At 51.4% G+C, this 25,309-nt stretch overlaps 9 protein-coding genes across 9 annotated transcripts; 5 read left to right on the top strand and 4 right to left on the bottom strand.

Moving 5' to 3' along the window:
• Positions 1-90: 90 nt before the first annotated feature.
• On the bottom strand, positions 91-2,882 carry BDW70DRAFT_150624 (putative C6 transcription factor; the record flags this gene model as incomplete). Its single annotated transcript, XM_073739184.1, has 4 exons — positions 91-874; positions 926-2,277; position 2,381; positions 2,701-2,882. The coding sequence occupies 4 exons, from the start codon at positions 2,880-2,882 to the stop codon at positions 91-93; spliced, it is 2,319 nt and encodes a 772-aa protein (XP_073595529.1).
• Positions 2,883-3,556: 674 nt separating this feature from the next.
• Positions 3,557-5,237, top strand: BDW70DRAFT_57286 (L-rhamnonate dehydratase). The gene is made up of 3 exons (XM_073744306.1): positions 3,557-3,707; positions 3,765-3,987; positions 4,037-5,237. The coding sequence occupies exons 1-3, from the start codon at positions 3,624-3,626 to the stop codon at positions 5,005-5,007; spliced, it is 1,278 nt and encodes a 425-aa protein (XP_073595528.1). The 5' UTR covers positions 3,557-3,623; the 3' UTR covers positions 5,008-5,237.
• Positions 5,238-5,626: 389 nt separating this feature from the next.
• On the bottom strand, positions 5,627-9,345 carry BDW70DRAFT_137097 (SLM1 family PH domain-containing protein). The gene is made up of 4 exons (XM_073736980.1): positions 8,145-9,345; positions 7,598-8,085; positions 7,212-7,549; positions 5,627-7,162 (listed from the first exon to the last, which is right to left on the bottom strand). The coding sequence occupies exons 1-4, from the start codon at positions 8,668-8,670 to the stop codon at positions 6,028-6,030; spliced, it is 2,487 nt and encodes an 828-aa protein (XP_073595527.1). The 5' UTR covers positions 8,671-9,345; the 3' UTR covers positions 5,627-6,027.
• A 1,597-nt stretch (positions 9,346-10,942) lies between these two features.
• Positions 10,943-12,111, bottom strand: BDW70DRAFT_57270 (uncharacterized protein). The gene is made up of 4 exons (XM_073744305.1): positions 11,827-12,111; positions 11,645-11,764; positions 11,403-11,597; positions 10,943-11,341 (listed from the first exon to the last, which is right to left on the bottom strand). Exons 1-4 carry the CDS (start codon positions 12,008-12,010, stop codon positions 11,247-11,249), a joined length of 594 nt encoding a protein of 197 aa, XP_073595526.1. The 5' UTR covers positions 12,011-12,111; the 3' UTR covers positions 10,943-11,246.
• A 973-nt stretch (positions 12,112-13,084) lies between these two features.
• BDW70DRAFT_150621 (ubiquitin-specific protease UBP2) lies at positions 13,085-16,909 on the top strand (the record flags this gene model as incomplete). The annotated part of the gene is made up of 10 exons (XM_073739183.1): positions 13,085-13,321; positions 13,379-13,592; positions 13,645-13,690; positions 13,744-14,141; positions 14,196-14,284; positions 14,337-14,874; positions 14,933-15,581; positions 15,635-16,055; positions 16,114-16,285; positions 16,338-16,909. 10 exons carry the CDS (start codon positions 13,085-13,087, stop codon positions 16,907-16,909), a joined length of 3,336 nt encoding a protein of 1,111 aa, XP_073595525.1.
• Positions 16,910-17,718: 809 nt separating this feature from the next.
• BDW70DRAFT_137092 (3-oxoacid CoA-transferase) lies at positions 17,719-19,656 on the top strand. Its single transcript, XM_073736979.1, has 3 exons — positions 17,719-17,839; positions 17,908-19,090; positions 19,165-19,656. Exons 1-3 carry the CDS (start codon positions 17,777-17,779, stop codon positions 19,476-19,478), a joined length of 1,560 nt encoding a protein of 519 aa, XP_073595524.1. The 5' UTR covers positions 17,719-17,776; the 3' UTR covers positions 19,479-19,656.
• Positions 19,657-19,674: 18 nt separating this feature from the next.
• BDW70DRAFT_137090 (ubiquinol-cytochrome c reductase complex assembly factor 2) lies at positions 19,675-20,489 on the bottom strand. The gene is made up of 2 exons (XM_073736978.1): positions 20,253-20,489; positions 19,675-20,169 (listed from the first exon to the last, which is right to left on the bottom strand). The coding sequence occupies exons 1-2, from the start codon at positions 20,265-20,267 to the stop codon at positions 19,798-19,800; spliced, it is 387 nt and encodes a 128-aa protein (XP_073595523.1). The 5' UTR covers positions 20,268-20,489; the 3' UTR covers positions 19,675-19,797.
• A 102-nt stretch (positions 20,490-20,591) lies between these two features.
• Positions 20,592-22,336, top strand: BDW70DRAFT_137089 (metal homeostatis BSD2 family protein). The gene is made up of 3 exons (XM_073736977.1): positions 20,592-20,790; positions 20,893-21,414; positions 21,470-22,336. Exons 1-3 carry the CDS (start codon positions 20,767-20,769, stop codon positions 22,049-22,051), a joined length of 1,128 nt encoding a protein of 375 aa, XP_073595522.1. The 5' UTR covers positions 20,592-20,766; the 3' UTR covers positions 22,052-22,336.
• Positions 22,337-22,390: 54 nt separating this feature from the next.
• BDW70DRAFT_137087 (uncharacterized protein) lies at positions 22,391-25,075 on the top strand. Its single transcript, XM_073736976.1, has 2 exons — positions 22,391-22,835; positions 22,960-25,075. The coding sequence occupies exons 1-2, from the start codon at positions 22,643-22,645 to the stop codon at positions 24,846-24,848; spliced, it is 2,082 nt and encodes a 693-aa protein (XP_073595521.1). The 5' UTR covers positions 22,391-22,642; the 3' UTR covers positions 24,849-25,075.
• Positions 25,076-25,309: the final 234 nt, after the last annotated feature.

Here is a 25,309-nt window from a genome sequence, read left to right as displayed (position 1 = left end):
AATGCATCATTCCGTCGTTCGAAGGGCGTCACAAATATTGGCGTCCGGCTACATGACCTTCAAAGTGGGAAGAAGCTGCTTTTGCTTCTGCTAACCCCCGGGGCGAAACAGCCAGTCCGTTTCGGGGGTGGGTATCAAATAATTCGTGATATTGAACTCGTTTGTATGGGTAGAAGCATTATCCACCGGCAAAGAGTTCGAATTGCCAGTTCCAGTCAATCCAGGTATCGACATGGGGTTATTGACAGCATCGGCCATGTCAAGACCGCTAATATCAGGGGTCCGACCGGCGGGGACTCGCGGGACATTGAAGAAACCGAAAACGTCTAGATACTCCAACTCATTTGGTGCTAAGCTTCTCGATGGCAATCCAGCTGACGGAGCCGCTGCCTGACTTGCAGTTGGCGACGAACGGGGTTGCCGCGATATCAGGAAGTCCAGGTCAAAGGCGCATCGGCGCATGTCTGCGAGGATTTTGACAGAAGAAGGTGTGGACCGATCACCATCGCCGGCACCGGATTGCTGATACTCGCCGTATTCATCGAGAACTCGTTGCAGGATTGAGCTGTACCTCTCCGCTACTTTCCAGTACTTGCCCATTTGGGAAAGAGTGTCAACGATAAACACGATATCGGGACTGACTGTGTGCGCGATGGTAGATCCGTGGACGAGCAGCAACCGAGCAGAAACCCAAAGTGTAAATGCAAATGGCGGTCCAAGCTTGTCCAAAATGTTGTTGTTCACGACAAAACGGGTGACTGAAACAATGTTATCAACTGCGAGCAGACATCGCTGGCTTGCACTGTACGACGGTGTGAAGATCGGAGACCGTGTAGTTGGATATGCTGCTGAAGAATGGAGCCGGATTACCGCCCTGCCGTTGGGGTCAGCGAACAGCGAAACGTTTTAGATAACATTGACTCACGTCTGGTAAACAGAATGTAACTGAACCCAATCACAGTGGTGCCCCTTGTGCTTCGAGCCGCTAAACGCCCGAGAGGCGTTTTCGTAGGTATACTCCGTAGGAAGATTGAACTCCCAGGTGGTCAGCTCGCTATCCAATTTGCGATACGTGGCTTGCCACTCCTCAACATCGGATAGAACCCCAATGTCCACGGGCCGCTTGAGGAATACATGTATCCGTGAGAGAATACCAAGAATTTCCACGTAGAGTCCGAATGAACCAACGTTCTCGGAACGAATGAGATGATCTGGGCGGTCATTCGACGACTGAAACCACCTCGTCTCAACTGGCTGGTTCTTAATGAAAAATTCGTCTTTACACGGAAGCTTGCGATCGATGTCTTTGTCATCCAAAGCAAAGTCGAAAGCGGTTGCGAGAGTAGAATACCGGTCAAGAAGGTACACCATCCAGAAAAGCCGACGCCTGCCCTCGTCTTCAATCCACGACTCCGCTTCGGGAAGAGTGACGGCCCGCAATGTATATATTGAAGGATAGAGGGGAGTTATAAGGGTTGACTTGGACTCGACAGCCAGGCCCAATTGAACCACTGACCTTGTTATCAAGGCAAGGAGTTTCCAACCAGGTGGCCCGTTAGATGACCCGACAAGGTCCAAGGCGAGAATCACCAGAGCCTGCAGTGCCTTTACCGACGAGTTTTCCAGGCCATAAAGCAGAACCTTTTGCTTGGAGGAGTCGTGATACCGCTTGCGATTTTGTTCGGTGAGTCGGCTGTCATTAGAAAAGCGAAGGGTAGTCGCGACGATAGCATAGAGAACCATGCGGTCAGCCTCCTCTAGAGGGGTGGGACCGAAGAAAGTGTCAAGTGTCGTTCGTCGATGCAGGATCGGGCACCAAGTATTTAGATGCTCAAAGTAGAGGTCTACCAGCGCATACAGTAAATCATAAGGGGGAAGATCGAGCTCGGGGTCAGAGAACGACTGTTCTTGATTCGAAAACAAACTGACAGGTACTTTCAAGGATGACTCGTTATCGTTGTAGTCATTCTGCGGCGTGGAGTTGGTTATCTGTGGCAAGGGAGCTACCGAAGGAAGAGCACCGGTGATTTGATTCTGAATAGAGTTTTTCACCGACATGTCCGTTGGACTAGTAGTGACGGGCTCCGGTGGACGTGGAGCTGAGGGCACAGATGATGGCTCATGGAAATAGAATGGGTTTCGCGGACTGGGCCCATGTGCTGCAGAAGGCTCTGAGGGTGAGCTATACGATAGGGGTCCTTGCTGGTGTAGATCATTCGACATCGAGAGCCGCGGCTGCCCTTGAAGGATATGCGTCTCGATGAGACGAGCTTGCGCCTGGATGATATCCTCCAATCTGTCTATTGGCTGTCAATGAGAAGGTGCATAGGTAGTAACCGGGATACCCGTACCGAGGCGTTGCTCTAGCTCTTTTCCGTACCCTGCACGAAGGCCAGGCTTCTTTCTTTCCTTGTACTCGCAAACCTGACCATTCCGTGTACACCATCCACAGCTTGGTTGAGCTCGATCTAGATGGCAGTCAGATACTAAGGCAAGGATAGAATACCAAGAAACATACCGCACTTAACCTTGCGCTGCTTGCATAATTCACACCTGGACTTGTCAATCTAGCGTCCAAAGAGGGACCGAAAAGGGACGCGGTATGGTCTATGGTTATGCAACAAGGCATTGCAAGCACTGCAAGGCACTGCAGGGCAGGAAGGACTGGTCGGATAATCCGGGGACGGGTGGTTGACTTACGAGACTGTGAGTGGCCGCCTGCGTTTCAAGCCACGCGAGGATCCATTTTGAGCAGGACCGGCATCACTATCGACCGCCGACCAGGACTCATCAGCACTGTGGTCTTTGTCCTGATCAAAAGCCGGATTCGCAGCAGAAGGCGGGGGTTGTTGCGGTACAGCTGCGGTAGCAGCGTTCGGCATGGTGTGTAGCGAGGGTGAGTCTCCAACGAACAAGCTCCGTCCACCATCAATAGCGGGAATGCATAATGAGCGGGCGGGAGAAGGGGGTCAGATCGACAATGATAAGAGGCGGGTCTCAGTAGCTGATGATAATTGGAAGATCCGCGAGTCCAGCCTGCCAGATACTTTATCCCTCGCGTCTGGGTCGCTGGGTGTTGAGGAAAGAGAAGTCCGGGGGGAGGGAAGTTGACAAGCGGAGACGCAGCACAGGAACACATGCTTGTCAGTGCGGAGAGCATTAATTACCTGCATAGCCTGACTAAGCAGCATAACACACATAAACCCCGCAAAATACGGGCTTGGCATGTGGCCATCTCCACGGTTTTCTCTACTACTATATGAAAAGGATGGCCCTCGTGACTATGAAGACTCGATACGGAAAGTGGAAAATTCAGATGCCGCCAACAATGGAGGAGAAGACAGATAAGATCTCACAGCCGGCTGCGAGCCCTAAACATTAGCCGGCTGCCTGTATTGCCAGTATTCTTCCCATGTTTCCCTGTCGCTGATCTCGGGGGAGCATTGCCCCGAGCCTAGGACTTTCTCCGACCTCTGCCACGCCCTGCCCCTCGGTGCCGACCAGCTCGGCGCCCTCAAATATCCCGTGTCTGCCCTCGTGCAGCGTCTCGTACTTTGATCCTCTTGATCTATCCCATTTTTTCTCAATAGAGTGGTTTCTGGTCTGCTTCAGTTCTCGTCACAATGGCTACCGCGACATTCCCCCGCATTAAGACGATCCGCACATTTGTGATCGATGGCGTCGGTTCTGGTGGTGACTACCACAATGTATGTTGCTTGTGCGATAACGGATGAGACGGCGTCAGGTGTACTAACTCGAACAAGGTCAAAGGTGGCCACTGGCTCATCGACAGCGATATCTCCACCCCTATGACCCGATGGGCGCAATATCGAGGATCGCGGACATCCTGGGGTATTAACGTGCTAGGATCCTTCTGCGTGGAGATCGAAGCAACCGACGGGACAAAGGGCTTTGCGACTGGCTTCGGCGGTCCTCCTGCTTGCTGGCTGGCACATCAACACTTTGAGCGGTTCCTGATTGGTGCAGGTATGTTGAACCGCATCGTGAGACTAGGAGGAAGCAAGCTGATTGTTAGATCCCCGCGACGTCAACGAGCTCTTCGAGAAGATGTATCGAGGCTCCATGTTCTACGGCCGCAAAGGCCTTCCCATCGCCGTCATCTCCGTTATCGACCTCGCCCTCTGGGACCTCGTCGGCAAGATCCGCAATGAGCCCGTCTACAAACTCATCGGCGGTGCCACCCGTTCCCGGCTCGACTTCTACTGCACTGGCCCTCAGCCCGGCTCCGCTAAAAAGGCCGGCTTCGTCGGCGCCAAGGTAGCCCTCCCCCATGGGCCTGACGAGGGCGTTGAAGGTCTCCTCAAGAATATCGAGTACCTCCGCAAACAACGCGAAGCCGTGGGCCCTAACTTCCCCCTCCGCGTCGACTGCTACATGTCGCTCAACGTCCCCTACACCATCGAGCTCGTCAAGCGCGCCGAGCAGGAGGGCCTCCACATCGACTGGTGGGAGGAATGCCTCAGCCCCGACGACTTCGACGGTCAAGCGCTCCTCAAGCGCGCCCACCCAACCGTCAAGTTCACTACCGGTGAGCACGAGTACTCCCGTTTTGGATTCCGCAAGCTCGTGGAGGGCCGCAACGTCGATATCATCCAGCCCGATGTCATGTGGCTCGGTGGACTCACGGAACTCCTCAAAGTCTCTGCACTCGCGGCGGCCTATGACATCCCTGTTGTGCCTCACGCGTCGGGCCCTTACTCCTACCACTTCGTCGTCTCGCAGCCCAACACGCCCTTCCAGGAATACCTTGCCAACTCTGCCGACGGACACACCGTCGAGCCGGTCTTTGGTAATCTATTCACCAACGAGCCCATTCCTACAAAGGGATACCTTGACGTCTCAATTCTTGATAAGCCTGGCTTCGGCTTAGAACTGAACCCTTCCGCGCCCTTGATCCCCGCTGCGTCGTTCCTTAACCCTGCACCCGCGCGGAGCCTCCCTGCTCCGGCCACAGAAGAGAAGGCTGAGACGAATGGCACGCATTAGCTTCCCAACCACATCATCTTATGATTGCATGTACATGACGGCTTCTTTTCCTTTCCTTCTTTGTTTCTCTGCATAAATTGGTTGGTTTTGGTTGGTCGCGAATATGGACCACAACTCAAACTGGATATGGATCTTGATAGACGGAAATACTATACCGAATCTTTTCAATCCCCGCATCTACATTCCCTTCCAAGACTTGGAAGATTCCATTTCAGGATTACGATAGACAGATTACAGCTTTAGCAACCACGATTCATAACTATAATTCGGCGTAATCACCGAGGTAGTGGTGTCTTGCGACTGGTGGGACTGCGGGGCATCTCGGCCCATCAATAGCACGAGCATCCTAGGCTCTTCCATTCATCCACCAATTGCCGACAGGTTACGCCATTGCTCCGCGAACTCGGTACCACAAGTTAAAGCTATTATATCGGATCCGAGAGATCTCCGACGTACGGTCGAGATAGAATGCTTTTAGCGGTGGCGATCATGGTCCAGGGTATCATGCGCGTAGGCGGGGGTGGTGTTAAGACCTAAACTAATTTATATTAGTGGCCTTTCTGGATACGTGTTGGGAGGTCAGTAGGCTATCAGAGTCCGTATAAAATGGATGTATAAATCGCAAACATAGATGGCATAATATTCATACTCGTCATCTGGATATATAAATTCAAGCCAAGCCAAAAACAAACTTAGGGCAGGGAGAGTTTGTGTGCTCTGCTCTGCTCTGCCCTGCCCTAAAACAGGCCTCGCATCAATCTGAAAGACGCGAGGCTATACTGACAAGTCGAGAGATCCAATCTCAGCAACTGAAGGGGATATCAGCGATGGGGAATAATGTACAGGTGAAGGGTAATGATGGCTCGGAGATCTGATCATGACACTGCACAAACAAGATACATAGGAAAACGTGAATAACAAAGGAAACTCATTCATAAGAGAAACATAAAATAGCATGCAGATTAGACGATTCAAGCCTTTCCACAATTCCACCTCCATTCCACTCACAGACTTCGGCATTTATGCAGCCGCTTGTTGGGGTGGGTAGTGGCCGGGAATATGCAACTCGATGGTTGAAATGCTTTTCTGGGTCTGGGCGGTAGGTCTCTTGGGAATATCCAGCGAGTTCCGCATGCTGCTCGGGATCGACGTCCGAGGCCTATGCTTCTCAGATTCAATTTCATCGTCCGACTGTTCTTCAACGGACGTCGGGACGGTATTGGCCGTGCTATGCGTGCATTCCGTCATGTTGGAATTTGTGAAAGCAGTTGATGTGGTTTCACCGCGGTTCCGCTGGCGAGCCTGAGCGTGGTCTTGTGCCGTAGTAGGGTCGAGACCAGCAACGAATAATGAGTTTGTAGAATCTCTGTTCGAGTTGAACGCTTCCTGGTTGTTGATGGTGGCAGGCGCTTGTTGGGGGAACTGTTGGTTATGACGGTCGAAGGAATCAGATGTTACCATGTATTTTTCCGAGGGATGGTCGTATCCATCAATAGGAAATCGAGGCGCCGCGTTCACACTTGCCGACCTGCTCTGGTTCGAATTCTGGATTGAGTCTAGATCTCGATCAGAATTGAACCGGTTGCCTGTGCCAGCAAAGTGCGCACCATCAGGCAATGATCCCGCTGTCGCTAGCAAATCTCTCTCTCCAGAGCTCTCTCCGCTCGAAGGAGACAGTGGTGTGTGTTGGTGACGATCGATTTGCACATCGCTAGGAAACTTGCCACCTGGCTGGCGCTGAGATGTAGGACGTTCCTGTTGCATCACAACTGATCCAGCAGAGTATGGGGTCCGATCGGCTTCGTCTTCATCCAATACTCCGTCACTACTGCTGCGGAAACTGGCACCACTGACGGTACGTACATGTCGCCTGACGTACGCATTTCGTGCCTCTCCTGTCATATTGATCATTCGCTCGATATCTTCGTACCAGGCAATCATCGTTTCGTGGGACTCCGCTCTAAACACCCAAGAGTGACCCCGGTGCATCGTTCCCGTTTGCCGTCCTTTCAGCATGAACTTGTGCGATGTCGAGTCCGGTTGCGAATGCGATCCAAGTTTCTGTTCCGGAAGGTATAATGACATCACTGGTGTCTGCCATGCAACCCTATCCGCCGACTTAAACTCATGGAGATGAGTCGGTGACAAAACATACCTGCAGCAGGATTAGCACATCGAGCAGCCCAACGGGTAAGCAGACGAACCATCCAGGAGCATAGCTCTTTAGATACTTGCTCTTGCGCTCCAGCATCCCTGACCTGACTTCTGCAGCCGCCGGATGATCCTTACCGGGGTACGTAATGCTGTCAACGTCACGGATTCGGATACGTGGGTCCACCATTTCATCCGTATTCGCGACAAATGCGTTCCATTCATGGTCGTGTGGCATTGAAATTGGGCCCGCGCGAAGCTTGTCTACCGTGTCGAGCGTGTGATCTGCCTCCCGCTTCATAATACCGGCATAGGCGTTGTAAGCCTTCTGGATTTCGCCGACCACAATGGATTCAAGCTCACGACCAGAGCTCTCAAGGTTCAAATAGGCCTAGTATGGACATTAGCAAATGAGATATACCAAGGACAGTGGACGCACCCGATGAAGATAGTTTTCCTCCTCAATTTGCTTCTCTATTTGTTTCTCGACGCTGAGGCGGACAATGAAAGGATCTCCCTTGCCAGACGTAGCCGATGGATCAGTATCGACCAGGCCCAATGCCTCTTGCAAATGTCGGACCGTCTTTCGAGTAGCATCAACTTCTTTGTCAACCGAGTTACGGAAATCCCCGGCTAGCGCCTTGATCTCTTTGGTCTTCTTCTGCAGATCGTTGCGGAGCCCTACTAGCTGGTTGACAACTTCGCTCTCAACCTCTGCGGCTTTGCTCATCTCATAATGCGCTTGCCTATGGAAACCCGTTAGGATTTCAGTCGCGTCACCAAGACCGCCTGACTTCAGAAAAGTCGATGGAAGCGTCGTATTATTCATGATATTCGTTGAAGAAAGATAGAGTTTCGCTCGGGCTTCATATGACTTCTGCAGCTCCTTGAAAAACACAATCAGATCCTTGAGAACTTTGCGCCAAGCTAATCGGTGTGATTAGCAGATTAATCTAAGTGACGGTGATTGGGGGAACTGAGCATACCCTGGAAGCGTTCTGCCAGAACCTCTGTGGGATTGCCGCTGGTCGGAACGGGGATATAAAAAGCGCTGTTGACGTCTTCCTCTCCGTCCACCGCATATTTCTCTCTATCGCCTAATGCCAGGCTGCGCACACTTCCGGCGCGCAAACTCCGACGACTTCCGCTGCGGCGCAGACTGCCCCTTTTACTCAGAGACGACTTCTTCTTCAGGGTCCCGGATCTAGTTGGCGTGGCGGCACGCGAGTGAGACATTGCAGACGCCGACCGTTGCATAATTGACGGTCGGTCTGCAGAACCCCGCATGCTCATGGTATCCAACTCCTCGTGGAAGCGCCCGTAGTTGGCGAAAGGGGGGGGGTCGACAGCGCCGTGAGCGCCGTTATATCCGGAAGTACTGCCGGCGTAAGAGTTGGGCCGCGAGCCTGATCGTGCGCCGTAGCCCCGACCTGGGACCAGTGTATCAGGAGGATGTGATGAAGGCCCAAATGAGTCTTGCACGGGAGTTTGTGATCGCAATGCCGTCGCCATGGTGGGGTTTTACTGGGAATGCGCAAGAGGCGAAGAGGGGGGATTAAAGGTAGCGGTACCTTAAGAGGCAAAGAGGGCGGTGCAAACCAAATTGCGCGTCAACATGAATGAACCGATCAATCACAGGAGACAGGAGAAGGAAATGGCGAAACAGCAGGCAGACAAGTTCAAAAATAAAAGGGTAGAAAGAAGATCAGGATCCTGGCACGACAAGATGGGCGGGAATGACCCTTTTCGCCTTTTACTCTTTCCGGGGGCGGTTGGTTACCAGGCGAACGGGCGACGGAGATTGTCAGTTCAGCGAGGGCTGGCACTGACAGGGCCTGGAGCGTACGATTTGCGGGGGTACTTTTTGTGCCTAGCCGGTCACTAGAGCTGGGTAGCCTGGAAACTAAGAGGCGGGCGATTTTCGCAATCACCAGCCCGATAATAATAGCAATAATAGTAAGGGGAACGGAGCAATGAATGTCAGGACTCAGGAGATGGGGCAAATGGAACTGCCTGGGCGATCGGACTGCGGTTATGTATGCATGGGGTCCACCAGACCAGAGAAAGGAGACATGGAACGAACTATGGGCGGATATGCAGTGTGCCTCCTTGGATGATGGAATGATAACGGATATAGACACAGAGGAGGGGTTCAGCAGTTAAGAACAGGAAACCAGGTGGATGACGTCGACTCGATGCGACCCTCGATGACGCCCAAGACGAACGTTGGCAAGTTACAGCTACCACACTACTACTACTAGAGTTCCAAGCGGACGGAATCTCCGGACCCATGAGATCGAGGATCCGATCTCAGCATTACATACCTGAGGATCATACTACTCTGTACTTGAGGTACTCTCGAGTAAAGAGTAATGGTGTTGGGTATAAGGGTACCTCGGATCTGCGAGTACCCATGTATTGTACGTCCTGGAAAAGGGAATGTAAGAAGATAATGGCTAGACAGAACCACGCTTTTGGTTGCGTATCACAACAAATTAGCTATCATTAGATCGTGAATCAGGAGAATCCCGCTGCCTAGTACTCCAAGTCCACTCTAATTTCCCAGTTCATGGCTCGTCTTCAATAGATTCAAACACTCTCTAAGCGATCAACTCTGTATTCTACCATCAGCGATCATTGAACGCAATCAGCCACCCCTTACGGCCCAGCGTGGCTTGGGCGGCCCATTATAGGGAGCTTACGAGCCGAATACCGAAAATTGTGGCTATCGTCCGTAGGGAGACCCAACCACAATGGAAATTGGTGGAGCGCCAGCCCACAGCAATCTCCTTCTATCAGAACTATCCCTTTTCCTGTGCATGGTCTTATTACTGTTTGATTATTTGGTGGCAATTCTCATCACATTCTCGTGCAATCAGAAAAAGGGAGAGCGGATCTTGCCTCTTGGGGGCATTATAGTGTTCCCCTGGACCCGAGGCCGGTTCCGGTGGCTAGTGCGGCTACGTCATGTACCGTATATTCATCAGATCACCGCTGTTCGTTTGTTCGGCCGGAAGTTCGCACCAGAGAAACTTCTAAGATTCTGTCGATCAGTTCGTCTCAGTTCTTGAGGCAAATGTTTGGCTTGACTACGGGTCTTGCAGAAGGGAAAAAGTACTAATACCGAGTTTCGAGTCTTTATTCTGGGCCTCTCAGAGAGCTTTTCAGGCTTCACGAACTCAGCTTGCGGCTTCGAGTACTGCGCAAGCTTTGGCGGGCTTTTCACCTCTCTTGGTCTCTAATATTTGCTCTAGCCGATATATTATGTATGCTGGACTCTGTCGCCGTTAAACCTGGGTTCACGTTCAAGCTTCTCAGGCGGATGTATCAGAATTAGGGGCCGCTATGGAGTAATCTGGTTCATAAGTTGCACAACGCAGGTCCTGCATTTTATGCCTTCTGCACCCCACACCTACTTGATGCACTAATTAAGGTCCGCACCGTCCTCAATCTCCTTCGGATGACGGAAGGATCACTTTGTCCCGAAATATGAGGTTTAGAAGGCTGAACCCCTATATCTGCGACATAGTAATCTAGGGCGCCTTTGTCGTACGTAGATTGTCGATTTTGGGTAGGATAGGATAACGTACGTAGCACGGAAACGGGCCCATAGTTCTAGCCCTTGGCCCCCAGGAGAAGGGATATCCAGCCCTTAGCTGTCAGCTGTCACTGTTAGTTCGTCAAAGTTTCACTATTATTATTGTCATGTCGGAATTTGGGATTTCAGGAGAGGATCTGTTGGTCTATAGTCCGGATAGTCCGGACTGACGGCTCAACATTCACAGCCCAAGCAAATATCCTGTCATGTCCGTTGACATTCTGATTATGTTCTTAAGAAGGCCGGTTACAGATGCTGCATAGGTCGAGGGGACAGTGGGCATTTTTCAGATCATCTCATTTCTATACCTGAATCCCGATTTGTAAAGCAGTGCTCTGATTGGTCAATATGCCTGCCTGGATCAGAGAGTAAAGATGCTGATGAACAAAGGAACCATTTATTGAAACCATTTATTGTATGTGTGTGTGTGACGTGCCGTTTGATATAGTGCAGGTAATTTTACAGACAAGAGGCGCCGATTAAACTGAATTCATGACGCCGCAGGGGGACTGACAGGGACGTCAATACCGTACGCCTCCTTGATCCGCTCGCGCCGTCTCTCTGCGTATCCGGGGCCATAAATACCTAGTAAGAAGTTAATTAGCTGTACTCGACATACGATAAGCTTTCCCTTTATCCGACGTACCTCGTCCCTCGCCCAGCTCGGCCAGAGTCTGTTCACCCGGGGTCCTCCATTGTGTTCTCAATTTCTCCCGGCGCTCGAATTCGTCGACGTTGGGGTCTCTCTTCCTGCCAAACAATGATCCACCAGTATACTCAAATCCTCCCATTGCGGTGGCCAGCGCCGCGCCGTATCCGAGAAGAGCGGGGAATGTGCGGGCTACAATCATTAGCATCGGAGCTCATATTGTATAATTGAAGGCATACCGCGCAGACCAAGAATTGCTCCGGAGAAGAAACCTCCAAGGGCGACGTTCCAGTGGTCTTCCTTCTCTCGTAGATTGGCAGATGATGTCTTCACGAATTCATAGGTACCTCCCATAGCGGCTGGATAGTCAAGTCAGAAAGCTACCCAAAAATATGGCCGGTTGCCATGAATCAATACATACCAAGGATACCAATTGTAGCACCACTCCTCGTGAAAACTCCCCATGGTCCCACGTTCTGCCGGGCGAGGGTGTTTTGAACGGCCGATGCGAAAAGACCCACGGAACCCGTAAGACCGGTGGTCTTCATCGTCCTGGCAATGGTATCCTGAGGATGATAATGGTGGTCTTCGCCGGTGGCACCCATGATGGCGGTTGCTGCTGAGAATCAATTCTCTGAAGCTCAAATTCGACTTGAACGAAGTCGGTTGCGGTGGATGACGGGTTGCTGGGAGTTGGAGTTTCTGCCGCTTGTTACCGCCCCACTCACTGCCTAAATCCATATGATGTCGGCCGACGAGTTGACCTAATGGTCCAGGCCCCAGGCCTTATATTCCATTATCCTACTGGTCAGTGGAGCTCTACAGGGCGATACATTTTTTAAGCTTGAACCTTGAGCAAACCTCTGTTGTGGTCGTGTACCTGCAGGCGTGTCCAGTGATTGAGTGTCAAACGCTCCCCGCGATCCGTTATTGCAACAACATTCCAGCGATCGAATAGGTTTACCTGAAGAACAGTCAAGTCGGCACAGATTATACACGAGCAGCTTTGATCTGACTACATGGGAGGTTACTCAACGTCTTTCATTTCCACGAGCTGGTCCTCTTGTCTATAAAGAGGCATGTCTTCTGTTCGCGGCTCAGGTTGGTAGTTCACTAAACCTTGAAACTGCGAAATGCTTATGATTTCATAATATACTCTAGGCAAGACTGCCCCTCGTCTTGTACGAGATCTACTCGACTATGATCCAGCCCATCCGCCAGGCACTGGTCGCAACCTCCTCGCCGAAGTACCCCCAGTCTATCCCGAGCATTACCAGGGACCGCCTCACTTCATTTCCCCGTTAGCTTGCGCCCATAATTGGGTCACAAAACCGTACCAAACAATAAGGCCACCGCCGAGGGAGAACGGAGAAATCCCGGACACTCTCGCGAAGATATCTGCAATATGCTCGAAATGTCGCTATCACTTACAACTCGAGCAGATCATTGACCCTGGTGGTCGAGCAAGCCAAAGCCTTTCCGATCACATACACCACCTCATTTGCTATGAAGGAAGGTATAATGGGGGCCGTACTGGACCGGACGTCACAGAGAGAGGCCAGGTGGTGGAGACCTTTCGTTATCAATGCTCATATAACGCTTGTGCCTATAGAGTTATCATACGGGTCGCCTCACCTCTGCTTTCTGATCACTGGGTCCGGCTTTTAACCGACTCCAAGATGCTGCAAAAGCGCACGGATGATGCCTTCGCAGCAGATCCCGAGCGGTTGGAAGGAGTGCCTCGCCCAGAGCCTATAACGGTCTTGATGAATCTTCGTACCTATATCAACAATGTTCTCCGCAACAGCCAACTAAGCAAGTCAATTCAAGCTAACAATAAGAGATTCATGACAAGTTTCGGCGTCAATGGAGAGCCGTGCCGGGATTTATTTGAATATCTAGGGTTCACTTTCAGGGTAAGTACTTCTGCCTGTGCCCTGCGAGAGTAATCCTAATACTGATTGAGTATCTAGAGGGAGGGCGCTTGGGATCCTCCTCGTTTGGCAGCATGGGTGCAAAACCAAGTATTTTACAAAGACCAGCAGAAGGTTTTTCTCGATGATATCTTCCACGAGCTATCAGCACTCATAGCGGCACGGCCTGCGGCGGAGAAGAAGGGCAATCACGATGATTATACCTTCCAACCAGCTGTTGATGACTTATACTTTGCGGTAGACGCTTTTGACTGTGAGTGTCCTGCAACTTTTCTAAAAACGGTATGCTAATTGCATGTTTTTAGACCTCAGAGCGCCGAGGGTCAAAGAGTTTCAGATGGCGGCTGCTCCGTTAGTCCTTCCCGCTCGTTTCAATAGTGGTCTTTGTGCTGACTAGCTAGTAGATACTACGAAGATTTGGGCGTCGTTGAGGATATGTTGACGTCTTCGATAATCGAGGCATTTAATCGCCAAGTCGCAGTTGATCCGGGGCGGGCTCCCAGCTACTTGCAATGCCTCAAAGAGATAGGCTCCCTTCGAGGCGGAGAAGATGCGGAGGCAATAAACCGTGCTGTGGAGACGGCATACTCGGAAGGAAATTTATACACTGATGCAGACATTACTGAAGCATACAAGTACTTCGGTCTTAGCCGCGATGACTCGCGACTTACTGAGGACAGCATTATTGGAACATTTTATGCCTACTTGAGCTCTACTACTCAGGAGACTGAAACCCGCAGACAACTGTGGAGGATAGGTGACAGTAGGAGGAGCGAGCGTATCAAGTCTGCAGCTGAAGACAGTAAGCATACGTTTCTCTTTCCATTTCTATTCTCGTTAGCTCACACTCTTGAAGGAGTCGCTACACCGGAACAAGCTCAAGTCTTTCTTGGGGTCAGTGATGACACCGCAGATGATTTCGTCATGGCGATGTTTACTGCAAAGGTACCATATGCGCTATTTGACGTCTAATGCAGGGATAGCTAATTTATCATAGGTAAACGATAACCCATCTTGCAGGGACATCGCGCGGCGAGCCGTTGAATTAATAGCCGAGGCGCGGAAGTCCGATGTGTTAAGGCACTTTGTCAAGACGGGCGAGATGACGGCTGGTGAAATGGATGTGGGTGATGCATACCTGCTGCTGCAGATACCTGATCGCAACGCAGACGAGGGCGCCATCATGGCTGCATATACAATCTGTGTCGACGATGCCCCAGCACAAGCGGAAAAATATAATAAGGCCTTGGCCATTATTGCAAAGGAAAAAAACAGCCCGCTCCTGAGCAGTATGGTTCCTGGTCTCGCAGGGAAATCTGATCGTGACTTATCCAAGTGGCCCGTCGGCTTGCAGAACATCGGCAATACCTGCTATCTTAACAGCTTACTACAGTTTTATTTCTCTGTTCGTCCCTATCGCAATATGGTTCTAGATTTTGAGAATGTCAAGATGGAGTTGGACGAAGAGAGCTGCCAGAAAAAGCGGGTGGGTTCCCGTGGAGTCTCGAAGAAAGAGATTGAACGTTCGCAGAAATGTAAGTAATCCAGCGAACTTGTTGTTTGACTTTAACTCACCAGTGGCGAACCATATAGTTATCAGGGAGTTGCGGGCGTTATTCTCTGATATGATTTCTTCTCCAAATTCGTTTGTGACTCCTGGCCAGGAGTTAGCACGCTTAACATTGATTAGCCCTTCCAACGAGGCCGCCATTCGCCGTAGGTCAACAATATCAGCAGGTCGATTCGGGGGGCTCGGTGAGCTCAACGGAATGCCAGTTCTGGGTCCCTTGGGACCGCCGCCGAAGATTTCGGAAACTGAAACTCAAGTTCCGGCTCCGGAGCCGGAGAAGACTAAACCAGCCAGTGACGAAGATAGTGAAGCCACACTTGTCTCTGATCCAGTGAAGACTGAGGTACCACTGGCTCAAAGTGACGACAAGGAGAACGAGCCACCTCGAGATGATGCTGTCATGGTTGATGCGCCGAATGAAACCATCAACGCAGCAGAGAGCGTTGATGCTCAAACAGCGCAGGCTCAAGCAGACGCTACTACTAAGCCTCCACCCGTACCCCCGCGACCTACTCCGCAAGTAGATCCTCAGAGGCAAATTATCGAAGAGGTTGAGATAGGAGCGCAACAAGATGTTACTGAAGTCATCAACAACGTTCTATTCCAGAGCCAATGTGCCATCCGAGGGCACGCTGTCGCACCAGATGGAGAACAGCTTGACCAGGTGAAAGAGTGGGTTTCCTGCGCTGCATGTCTTTACTGTCTTCGACGCTGACTATTTGTAGTTTGTTTTATGGGCAAGCCAGGTCTTACATTCTGTCCAACAAGGGCAAGCGATCGAAGGAGGAGTGGTGGTGTGACATTAAGATCGATGTAGCAACTGGGTCCCGTGACATCTACGCAGCTATCGACGGCGCATTTGATATCCAGAAAGTCAGCGTTGAGGATTCAGTGGCGGAACAGTATGCTGCCATCAGCAAGCTTCCTCCCATACTTCAGATTCAAGTTCAGAGAGTCCAGTTCGACCCTGTCAAGAAGCGGTCGTTCAAGTCCACCCATCATTTAGATCTCAAGGAGACTATTTACCTTGACCGATATATGGATACTCAGCAGCCCGAAATTGTGAACCGCCGGAAACAGGCTTGGGAGTGGAAGGATACCCTGAGAAAACTCGAAGCCCGCCGAGCAGAACTCCTACGCCAAAGTGTAAGCGTCAACGAATCCGCAGTGTCGTCGTTCCCAAACGAGCTAACTTGAGTCATAGGAATCCGATGGTCTCGACACTGCAACACTATTGAAAAGCGCCAGGGACATCTTGACTGAACTCAGCGTCATGAAGCAGGAACCCGACATCTCTCAGGATGCAATCGATGTTGACCCTCAACTCATCCCAGAGCTCAGTCGACTTGAGCAGAAGGCACAAGATGAAATGAAGCGTAGGTCAACCGCCAAGTATCATTACGAACAGTATGGCTAACCCACATAAAGGCCTGGAACAAGAAATCAAAAATATCCAGGAAATGATCTCCAATCAGTTTGTCGACTACAAACATCTACCCTATCGTCTTTATGCTGTATTTGTCCATCATGGGTCGGTCGAATTCGGACACTACTACATCTATATCTGTGACTTTGAGCGAAATATTTGGCGCAAATACAACGACACCTACGTTACTGAAGTCAGCGACCTGGATGAGATATTCAAAAGCCAGGATCGCCACAACCCTCCTACGCCATATTTCCTGGTCTATGTTCATGACGGATTGAAAGAACGCCTTGTCAGTCCGGTAGCCAGAGAGATCGTGGAGACGATTCCGGAAAGCGCGCCAGAACCGACCACCAGCGGCGCCACGCCCATGGAAGGAGTGATTTCATCGAAAGAGCCAGAGGATGTAGAGATGAATCCACCAACATATGATGAGGTATACGCTGAGGGCGGTGCATCAGGTGAGGGCGCAGATCCCGAAATGAAGGAAAAAGGGAAATCATTGCTGGCGGAGCGCGGCAAGACTGGATCATGGGCACCTGATGGGACTGACAAACCTGATGTGATATGGTAGACCCGGGGAGGAACCCGCCGAATATCGCAACCGCGAATCCGCTTAAGCGTAAGGGTTTGGATGAGATGCAGCTTGGCCCGGAAGGAGGTAGATAGGCACCTGCAGGTGCGTTGAGTACACTGGCTCATCCTTTTCGGCGTTATTGACCTCATGATAGGAAGGGTCCTCCAGGAGAACGACGACTCTGGCCAAGCGCATTTTAGACAAGTACGAGCGAAAAGGCTTGCGTCCGGTTGGTCTCTCCTGCTACATTTGAAAGCAGCAGGCATTCGCGCCCAGTGATGCATGAACAAGAGGTATCCTGACTACGTTGTGTACATATTGGGGGCTTGACGATGATGATAATGATCATGACCGGAATGTGATAGCTAATATCATGATGTATATGAATGATACTCTTGATGTTTGTGTGCAGTATCTCCAAGTATCTCCAAGTACCCGAAGGTGGCCCGCGGATCGGGAGGCTAGATCCGCCCGCATTGTCGGCACTGCAATCGGCATTGGAGACGTCTCTTGAGCTGCACCTGAGGTAAATGATAGTTCTGGCCGCGAGACCCTGCTCACAGTAGAAATAAACTGTAGTCGCATAATTTATTGGGTATAATGATTCTGGGGTGCATTTTTGAAGCAAATATAGCTATGCCCACTGCCAGTTAGCCGACTGCTCTCCAATGTTCTCCATTGCGGGGAAGTTCCAGGCTCGGGCCCAGGGCGGATCCCATTCCGCAGCTCCGCTTCCAGCCGCTCGTAAGCCGTAAATAACACTGCCTCTCCCACCAGAGTTGCTGTTGCCGTTTGGCTTCTCATATCTTCATTTTAGCTTATTGCACTCTTTTGGCTTTTAATTAACTTGCATTCGTCTGCAGTATGCCTTCACCCACAGCGATATGCCTGCGCTTCGTCAGGCGCGCTTCGCTCAATCCCAGCAAGGTATGACGATCCTTATCCTAGTATAGTGAGAATATAGTGAAGTCGATTGACAGTCCCTGTCTCTGCAGCACCAAGTCTTGTTGGCACGAGCCTTTTCCAACAGCGTTCGTCGCTCCGAGATAAACAAAGTGGTCTCTTCTGCAGACCTTGCAATTAAGGACATGAAGTCAAACTCAACTCTCCTCGCTGGTGGATTCGGGCTATCCGGTGTACCAGATACTTTGATCAATGCCGTGAGGAACAACCCTTCAATTACTGGCTTAACTGCGGTGAGCAATAACGCCGGCGTTGATGGGGCTGGTCTGGGCCTCCTGCTGCAGTCGAAGCAGATCAAAAAGATGATCGCTAGTTACGTGGGCGAGAACAAGACTTTCGAGCGCATGTACTTGGGCGGCGAGATCGAGCTTGAATTGACGCCACAGGGTACCTTGGCCGAACGCTGTCGAGCAGGTGGTGCAGGTATTCCGGCCTTTTACACGCCAGCTGCATTTGGAACCGTTGTCCAGACCGGCGAACTGCCACTCAAGCACAACCCCGACGGTACTGTTGCATTGTACGGCCAGCCCCGCGATGTCAAGGTCTTCGATGGGAAGAGTTACGTGATGGAGGAGGCCATTAAGGGTGACTATGCCTTTGTCAAGGCCTGGAAGGCCGATAAGCTCGGCAACTGCCAATTCCGCTACGCGGCTGCAAACTTCAACGGCGCCATGGGTCGAAACGCGAAGATGACGATCGTAGAGGCAGAACATATCGTCGAGGTGGGCGAAATCGAGCCCGCCGCTATCCACCTGCCGGGTATCTACGTCAAGCGCGTCATTCAAAGCACGGCACCGAAGAATATCGAGAAATACACTTTCGCCAAGGAGGAAGGCGAGGATACCGCCGCTGCCCTAGGCAAGGGCGATACGGCTGCTAAGCGTGAGCGGATCGTCCGCCGTGCGGCTAAAGAGTTCAAGAACGGGATGTACGCCAACTTGGGCATTGGCATGCCCATGCTCGCGCCTAACTTCGTCGACCCTTCAGTGGAGGTGCAGCTGCAGTCTGAAAACGGTATTCTGGGCTTAGGCCCTTACCCAAAGAAGGGCCAGGAGGACGCAGACCTCATCAATGCAGGAAAGGAGACCGTCACCCTTGCACCAGGAGCCGCCGTCTTTGGCAGCGATGAGTCCTTCGGCATGATCCGGTCTGGCCGGATCGACCTGACTATCCTCGGTGCGATGCAAGTAAGCGCCAAGGGAGATCTCGCTAACTGTAAGCCCTACATCCCCTTCCACCCACCTCACCAGCCCTACCATCTATCCTTCGCCATCCTAACGCGACTCTAGGGATGCTCCCCGGCAAAATCAAAGGTTTTGGCGGCGCAATGGACCTCGTCTCCAACCCTTCCGCAACAAAGGTTGTCGTGACTATGGAGCATACTGACAAGAAGGGCAATCCCAAGATCGTCAAACAGTGCGAATTCCCTCTGACCGGCAGGACTTGCGTTAGCCGCATCATCACTGAACTCTGCGTGTTCGATGTTGACTTTGTTAACGGATTGACTCTTATTGAGTTAGCGGATGGTGTCACAGTTGATGAGGTCCGGGCTAAGACTGAGGCGCCGTTCAAGGTTGCTGATGATCTGAAGCCTATGCTGTGATAGCGGTATCGGCACGACATGTTTGTTGTAATTTTTTTATTCTGCATCCAATTAGCGGCGTACTTTGTGGTTTCAAGCGTTGACAGTGCTATCAGACCTTGTTTGTACATAGTGGCTGACGACAGGAATACCTGTTAGTATGGGATATTTAGTAAACATATAACCATACGTATAACCAGCTCTTGGCTTAAGACAAGTCCAAAGCAACTTCATTAAAGTAATAAAGTAAATTATACCCTAACCCCGTTAGATGACTACAGAATGTTTTCCAACCACGTATTCATACACCAACGCCATATAAAACATACGTATCTTCTCTCTATTTAAATCTTAACAACCCACCCAACCTTTTCCGAATCCTCCCTAAAACATCCCGATTGGGCGCCTCCTCAAATTCCTGAAGCAGATTATCGTAGTGGTCTGGATTACTTGCGGGATGCCGTAACTTCTCCGATAACGGGTACCGCTTTGCGTATCGATTTTCTAAGAGCGAATCCAAGGCATTGAGGGAGGATTGGGGGATTGCGCTTGTCTTTGCGCTTGCGGCTGTGGTTGTGCTGGAGGAAGAGTCTTGTGCTTGTGGTTGTGATGGGAGGCGCGACTGAAGGTATGTTTGAACGGAGACGGAGGCTGGTCGAATTGGGTCGTTTGGCCAATGCTTTATGAGGTGTAATAAGCGGGATGTAGTGGTCTGAATGAGAATAGTTGTTAGATTGAGGAGGATTAGAGCTTATTGTAGTGTAGCCAGGGTAGCCTAGAGGGAGCGGAGCATACGGAAGTCCCGGCCATGATGACTGGTGTAAAATTGATTAACAAGAACTTGTCTTAAGTGTCGCAAGCAACAAAATGTGGCCCACGTCGAACTCTGAGCTGCAGAGCTTTCTTGTGAGAATGGGATCGATCTGGTTGTTTCAGCTACCGTACGTCCCCAGCTCCCATTGATGCGGCAAAAAAGTATAATCACGTGATGCCACTAGCAGAGCGGACGCCGCCCGCCTGCACAGCCACAGCCAATCGATCAGTGGGCCGGCGCCTCAGGAGCCAGGCATCCTCGAATTGGATCGTCAGCTGGGAGCCCTGGAGCCCTCTGGAATGTCAGTTGGGTTGGTCAGCCATCCATCCATCTAACTATCCATCGTCATCTTGTCCCTTCTGTCCCTCTCATCTTTTCATCAGCCTATACAGTCATTCTCGCTCTTTTCTCCTTTCAAAAACCCGCTTGACGCTTAATCTGTCCACTAAACATTTAGCAGCCCTTCTCCCGGCGCTTCCGCTCGCTCAGCTCGTTATGAGCTCGCAGCGTTATGAACGGGTACGTCTTGCCTCTCCAGCAGAGTCAGTGACCGAGTACACGACCTCGTTCATAGATATCAGCGTCAACCCCTAAGAAACCCTACTGAACGGCTATTCTCAGGTAAACGCCCACGACGACGATGACACCCCTCCGTCGATCGCCCTGCAGCCTACTCCTTCATCTCCGCCACCCTCATTCCGCTCACGTTCAGCTTCGCCCTCCTCAAGACATCTCCTCCACGATGATCCTCTACACCGCAACAGTACAGAACAGACTCTCGCCGATGCGTTTGATGACAGCGACTCTGAGGCCGATGATGAGCCAGATGACCGGCAGCGGCTAATGCGGGCGCAGCCGGATGCCTGGACGACAGCAGATACTGGCAACAACACATCGACGTCAGCAGACGGGGTTGGGGCAGCGTCTTCATCAGGTGCAGGCGGTGATGCACAGGTGGGAGGTGGCTCAACTACGGATGCCACGCCCTCGAGAGGGTTTCAGCGAACCTCTACATTGTTGCCTTTCTTTGGCGGCACGTCAAGTTCCGGTTCGAATCGCCATATCACTTCATCGAATGATGGGGTCTTCGCGAATTTGGCAGCCAAGCCAGAAAGGGGGGAAAAGAGTGAGGATTTGCCTCCGGTATGTGTCACTTATAATCGAGGTCACCATCCGGTTTGACTAACCTTTACTGCAGTCATACGAAGAGGCTGCTGCCGATGCGACTCCACCATACTGGGAGACCACTATTGTGGCGCCTGGTATTTCGTCGGATGAGGTCTACGTCGACGGGCTGCCGGTCGGCTCGATCTTCTCTTTTATCTGGAATGCCATGATTTCTATGTCGTTCCAACTAGTGGGCTTCCTCCTCACATACTTGCTCCACACGACACATGCCGCAAAGAACGGGAGCCGGGCTGGCCTCGGCCTCACATTAGTGCAGTACGGTTTTTATATGAAGGGAGGTAGTGAGTCAAGTTCGGGTGGAGGTTCTGACGAACATATTACACCACCGGACCCTAATAGCCATAGCTTTGACCCGAACCAGGTGGCCGAAGGTGGGGGCTCAGGCGGCGATGGAGGTGGTGGTGCGGCTGCAATCACCACGAGCGAGTGGATTTCTTATGTCTTGATGATTGTTGGATGGTTCATCCTAATTCGGGCTATTAGCGACTTCCTCCGAGCTCGACGCCATGAGCAATTGGTCCTGCAAAGCCCTGAGCGCGGGCTCCCTGTTCCGGTCATTGCTGAGAATGAGAGGTCCGAGACAGTCGTCTAAGTGTCTTCTTTTTACTGTATGCATCCAGCATAGAGGAGTTCTCTGCTTGACGTTCTCTATTGTTATTTCCATTTTTATATTGACGGTTTAAGCATGGCACCGCCCACACTCACATACCTTGTAGCTATTTTTTCTCCGAAGATACCAATTTTGAAGACATACGTTGGATTTATTTTTGGGCAGCTTCCTGGCCGCAAGGGATGAAGCGTTGCGTTGCCTATATTCGCCATTCCAGGCAACTCTTTTTCTCCCATTTGTCCGGGGTAGTCCTTACGTATATATAGCACCGCACAGCCACTCTTCATCCTCTCAAATGTACCGAAGAACTCTCTAGTCAGTAGCTTACTAGGGGCATCATCTCAGCCTCATCTACTTCGTCCCACCGCTGGACTTCCTGCCTGGGTAATCGCGATGCCTAATGGATTACGTCTTGGCAGGCTCTCCACAGCGATCCGTCTGCTCCGTCCGCGCCCACGCCTCATTCGCGGCTGATTGACTTATTTATCTATTTCTAGTCTTTTTGCCCACAAATCTCCGTGGATATCGTCTCGGTATTTGGAAACGCTTAGTCTCGTCACGGTACCTAGATTTATGGCCAAGATCGATGCGGCGGAGGGGGAGTCCGCTTCGTGTCCCGCGCCGCTAAACCAAGGCCCGGTCGAGGCTCGCTCGCTGTCCTCCATCACCGCAATCGCATCAAATCCTCCAAACTACCCTCGCAACCCGGCACAGAAGAAGCTCGATCCGTTGGTACTGTATATTGTGAGGGTGCCTGGGAGTAAAGGTACGTTATTTTCTCTAATTGTTATGCCGGCGTCGGCCTAGCCATGGTCCTACCTATTCCCGCTCATTGTTTATTCTGCGTCATTGTTTTTGGTTTTTTTGCTAAGATCCGATTTCTACTATAGACGTCTTTCTTACCCCTCTTAAACCACCCACAAAGTCCAGCGTCTCGGCTGAAGCGATCAATGCATCTCTCTACTACCTCCATGCTGCGTCCCCCGACGATGAGATCCTCCTCCAAGAATACGAGCAGGAGCGCGAGGAGCACGCGCGGCTACGCAAAGAAGGGCTTATTGACGACGATCCGGACCTGCCGATACCGCCGTTTGAAGTCGCGCGCCTGAATAATGTTCGGCGTAAACCTGTTGCTGTTGCTGGCACAGGCGCAGGCGCAGGGATAAAGGATACAGAATCCCCCACTCCAGCACCTTCGTCGCCAGTGAAGCGGCGTCCTCTGCCTTCGGAATTGCCAGTCCAGGAGGGGGAAAATAGATCGTCGGTTCTTATATGTGAGGATGCGTCGCCTGTGCTGCCCCCGCGGCCGACCTCCTTCAATGTGCCAAATCAGGCTGGAGCAATAGATCAGATGTCGCCAGTTCTACCTCCGCGCCCCGTCTCTAACACGCCCCTTCCAGCAGATGGACTAGAGTACCCTCCACCCATGCCCCCACGCCCATCGCCTAGTGTCCCAGCGTGTGAGGCATCTTCTGACAAGCGCGCATCGCCGAAAAAGAATAACCGTTGGAGTGCGCTGTCAGGATATATCTCTAATCATATCCAGCGCGCGGGTGACAGGCATGAAGCGGCCTCCCCACTTCGTCATAGCTTTGATGTCTCCCGCCCGCAGATGCGCCCTTCCTCGTCGCATGATCTACCTGCGCCGTATTCTCCGCCGGGGTACCCTTCCAGAAGTCCTGGGCAGTCTCCTACTCGGCGACCACGCGATAGCGCTTCTCCGCTGCAGCCTCAACAAGGCTTTTATATCACCCTGATCCGCCGTGATCCTAGCCACGGAAGCCAGTGGAATGTGGCAACCATCTCCACGCCTTCGGCAGACAGTACTGGCATAGATATTGATGTGTCAACACCAGGGTATAGCCGGTTTGCGGGACAAAACGAGCCTTTCTCACTTGATTCTCTCGGCTTGAACTTACCTGCTGAGGCTCGCAGTCTACTTAGTCGACATCCAAACATTGTCTTCCAGTCCGATTCGCCAGACGCCGCCTCGGCTCCACGCGATCCGTCTCAACCTCGACGCTTTCATCGCAAGCTTCTTGTGTCAAGACCCCACAACTTGGAAGACGCTCGCAACTCGCGCGGGTCTCTAGACGTATCTGGGGGACGCCCCTCAATGGATAGCATCTCCGGCAGTTCTATCAACTCACACCAACCAGCATCATCTAAGCTCAAGAGCGGCTATTATACGTTTACATCACCGTGGAATGGCACCTGCACGTTCTCAGCCAGCGTCAACGGTCGAAGTCTGAAATGCAAGCATATGATCCCCTCTCCGGGGCTTCCCAACTCTAATCACGATAATCCTGCCGTGACTGTGGCAGAAATACGCTTCAACACTCCTTTCCAAACCGGTCATCTCCAGTACCCTGGATCTTCACATGCCTCTCCGTTTCTCCTCAGTCAAACTACTCTTCTTAAAGATCCCTCAGCAAATCCCGATCCCTCGGCTCCGTATTATTACGATCCTTCATCACCGCCCCCTTCCAAACGCGCCGCTATTGCCAGCCTCATCAACCAGAGATTGAACCGCAGGCTGTCAAATAGCAGCTCAAGTGACGGAGGGGGCAATGAAGCGCCTCCGCCACTACCCATCCGTCCTCCTCCTCCAAGCCATCAACGCATAGATCTCTCGCTTGCGCGTGAGAAAGCTGGCGGAGGCATGCGTGGCGACAGTGCTAAATTGGGTAAGCTCATCATCGAAGATGAGGGTATCAAAATGCTTGATTTGGTGGTTGCCGCTTCCATGGCTGTCTGGTGGAGGGGGTATTATTACTAGTCCGCCTTTCACCATATCTATTAGGAGGCGCCTTGGTTTCTTGTGGCATTTAGCGATGGTCTTTTTACGAATTTTCGGTTTTCGATAATCATTTTGAATACTCATTGCAGCGATATAGTATGCGATATATGGATTATGCCTTATGGACGGGTCTTTTGAGTTATATGGTATTATACTTCTCAGTCTTGGATACTCTCAATACTGGATACTCAATCTGCACAGCATTTGGGGCTTTAGAATATTTCCATTGAAAGGGCTTTTTTGTTCTGGTAAACTGTACGGAGACTGTATACCACGTTTGTGCCCCTCTTCTGCCTCAGGCAACTAGTTTCGCTTTGACTAACAGAATGATCACCACCACGAGGATAGCTGTGCAGTATAGCTGATGGCCATTGTTGTTGAGTAACTCCTTCATTAAGGGAATTATCTTGTGCCCACACCTAAGACACTGTGCCACTATC

Source organism: Aspergillus foveolatus, assembly GCF_047715535.1.
Source record: "Aspergillus foveolatus strain CBS 279.81 unplaced genomic scaffold BDW70scaffold_27, whole genome shotgun sequence".
Classification (NCBI taxonomy): Eukaryota; Fungi; Ascomycota; class Eurotiomycetes; order Eurotiales; family Aspergillaceae; genus Aspergillus; species Aspergillus foveolatus.
Note: the sequence above shows the minus strand (reverse complement) of the source record. Positions and strands in the feature narration are given on the sequence as shown.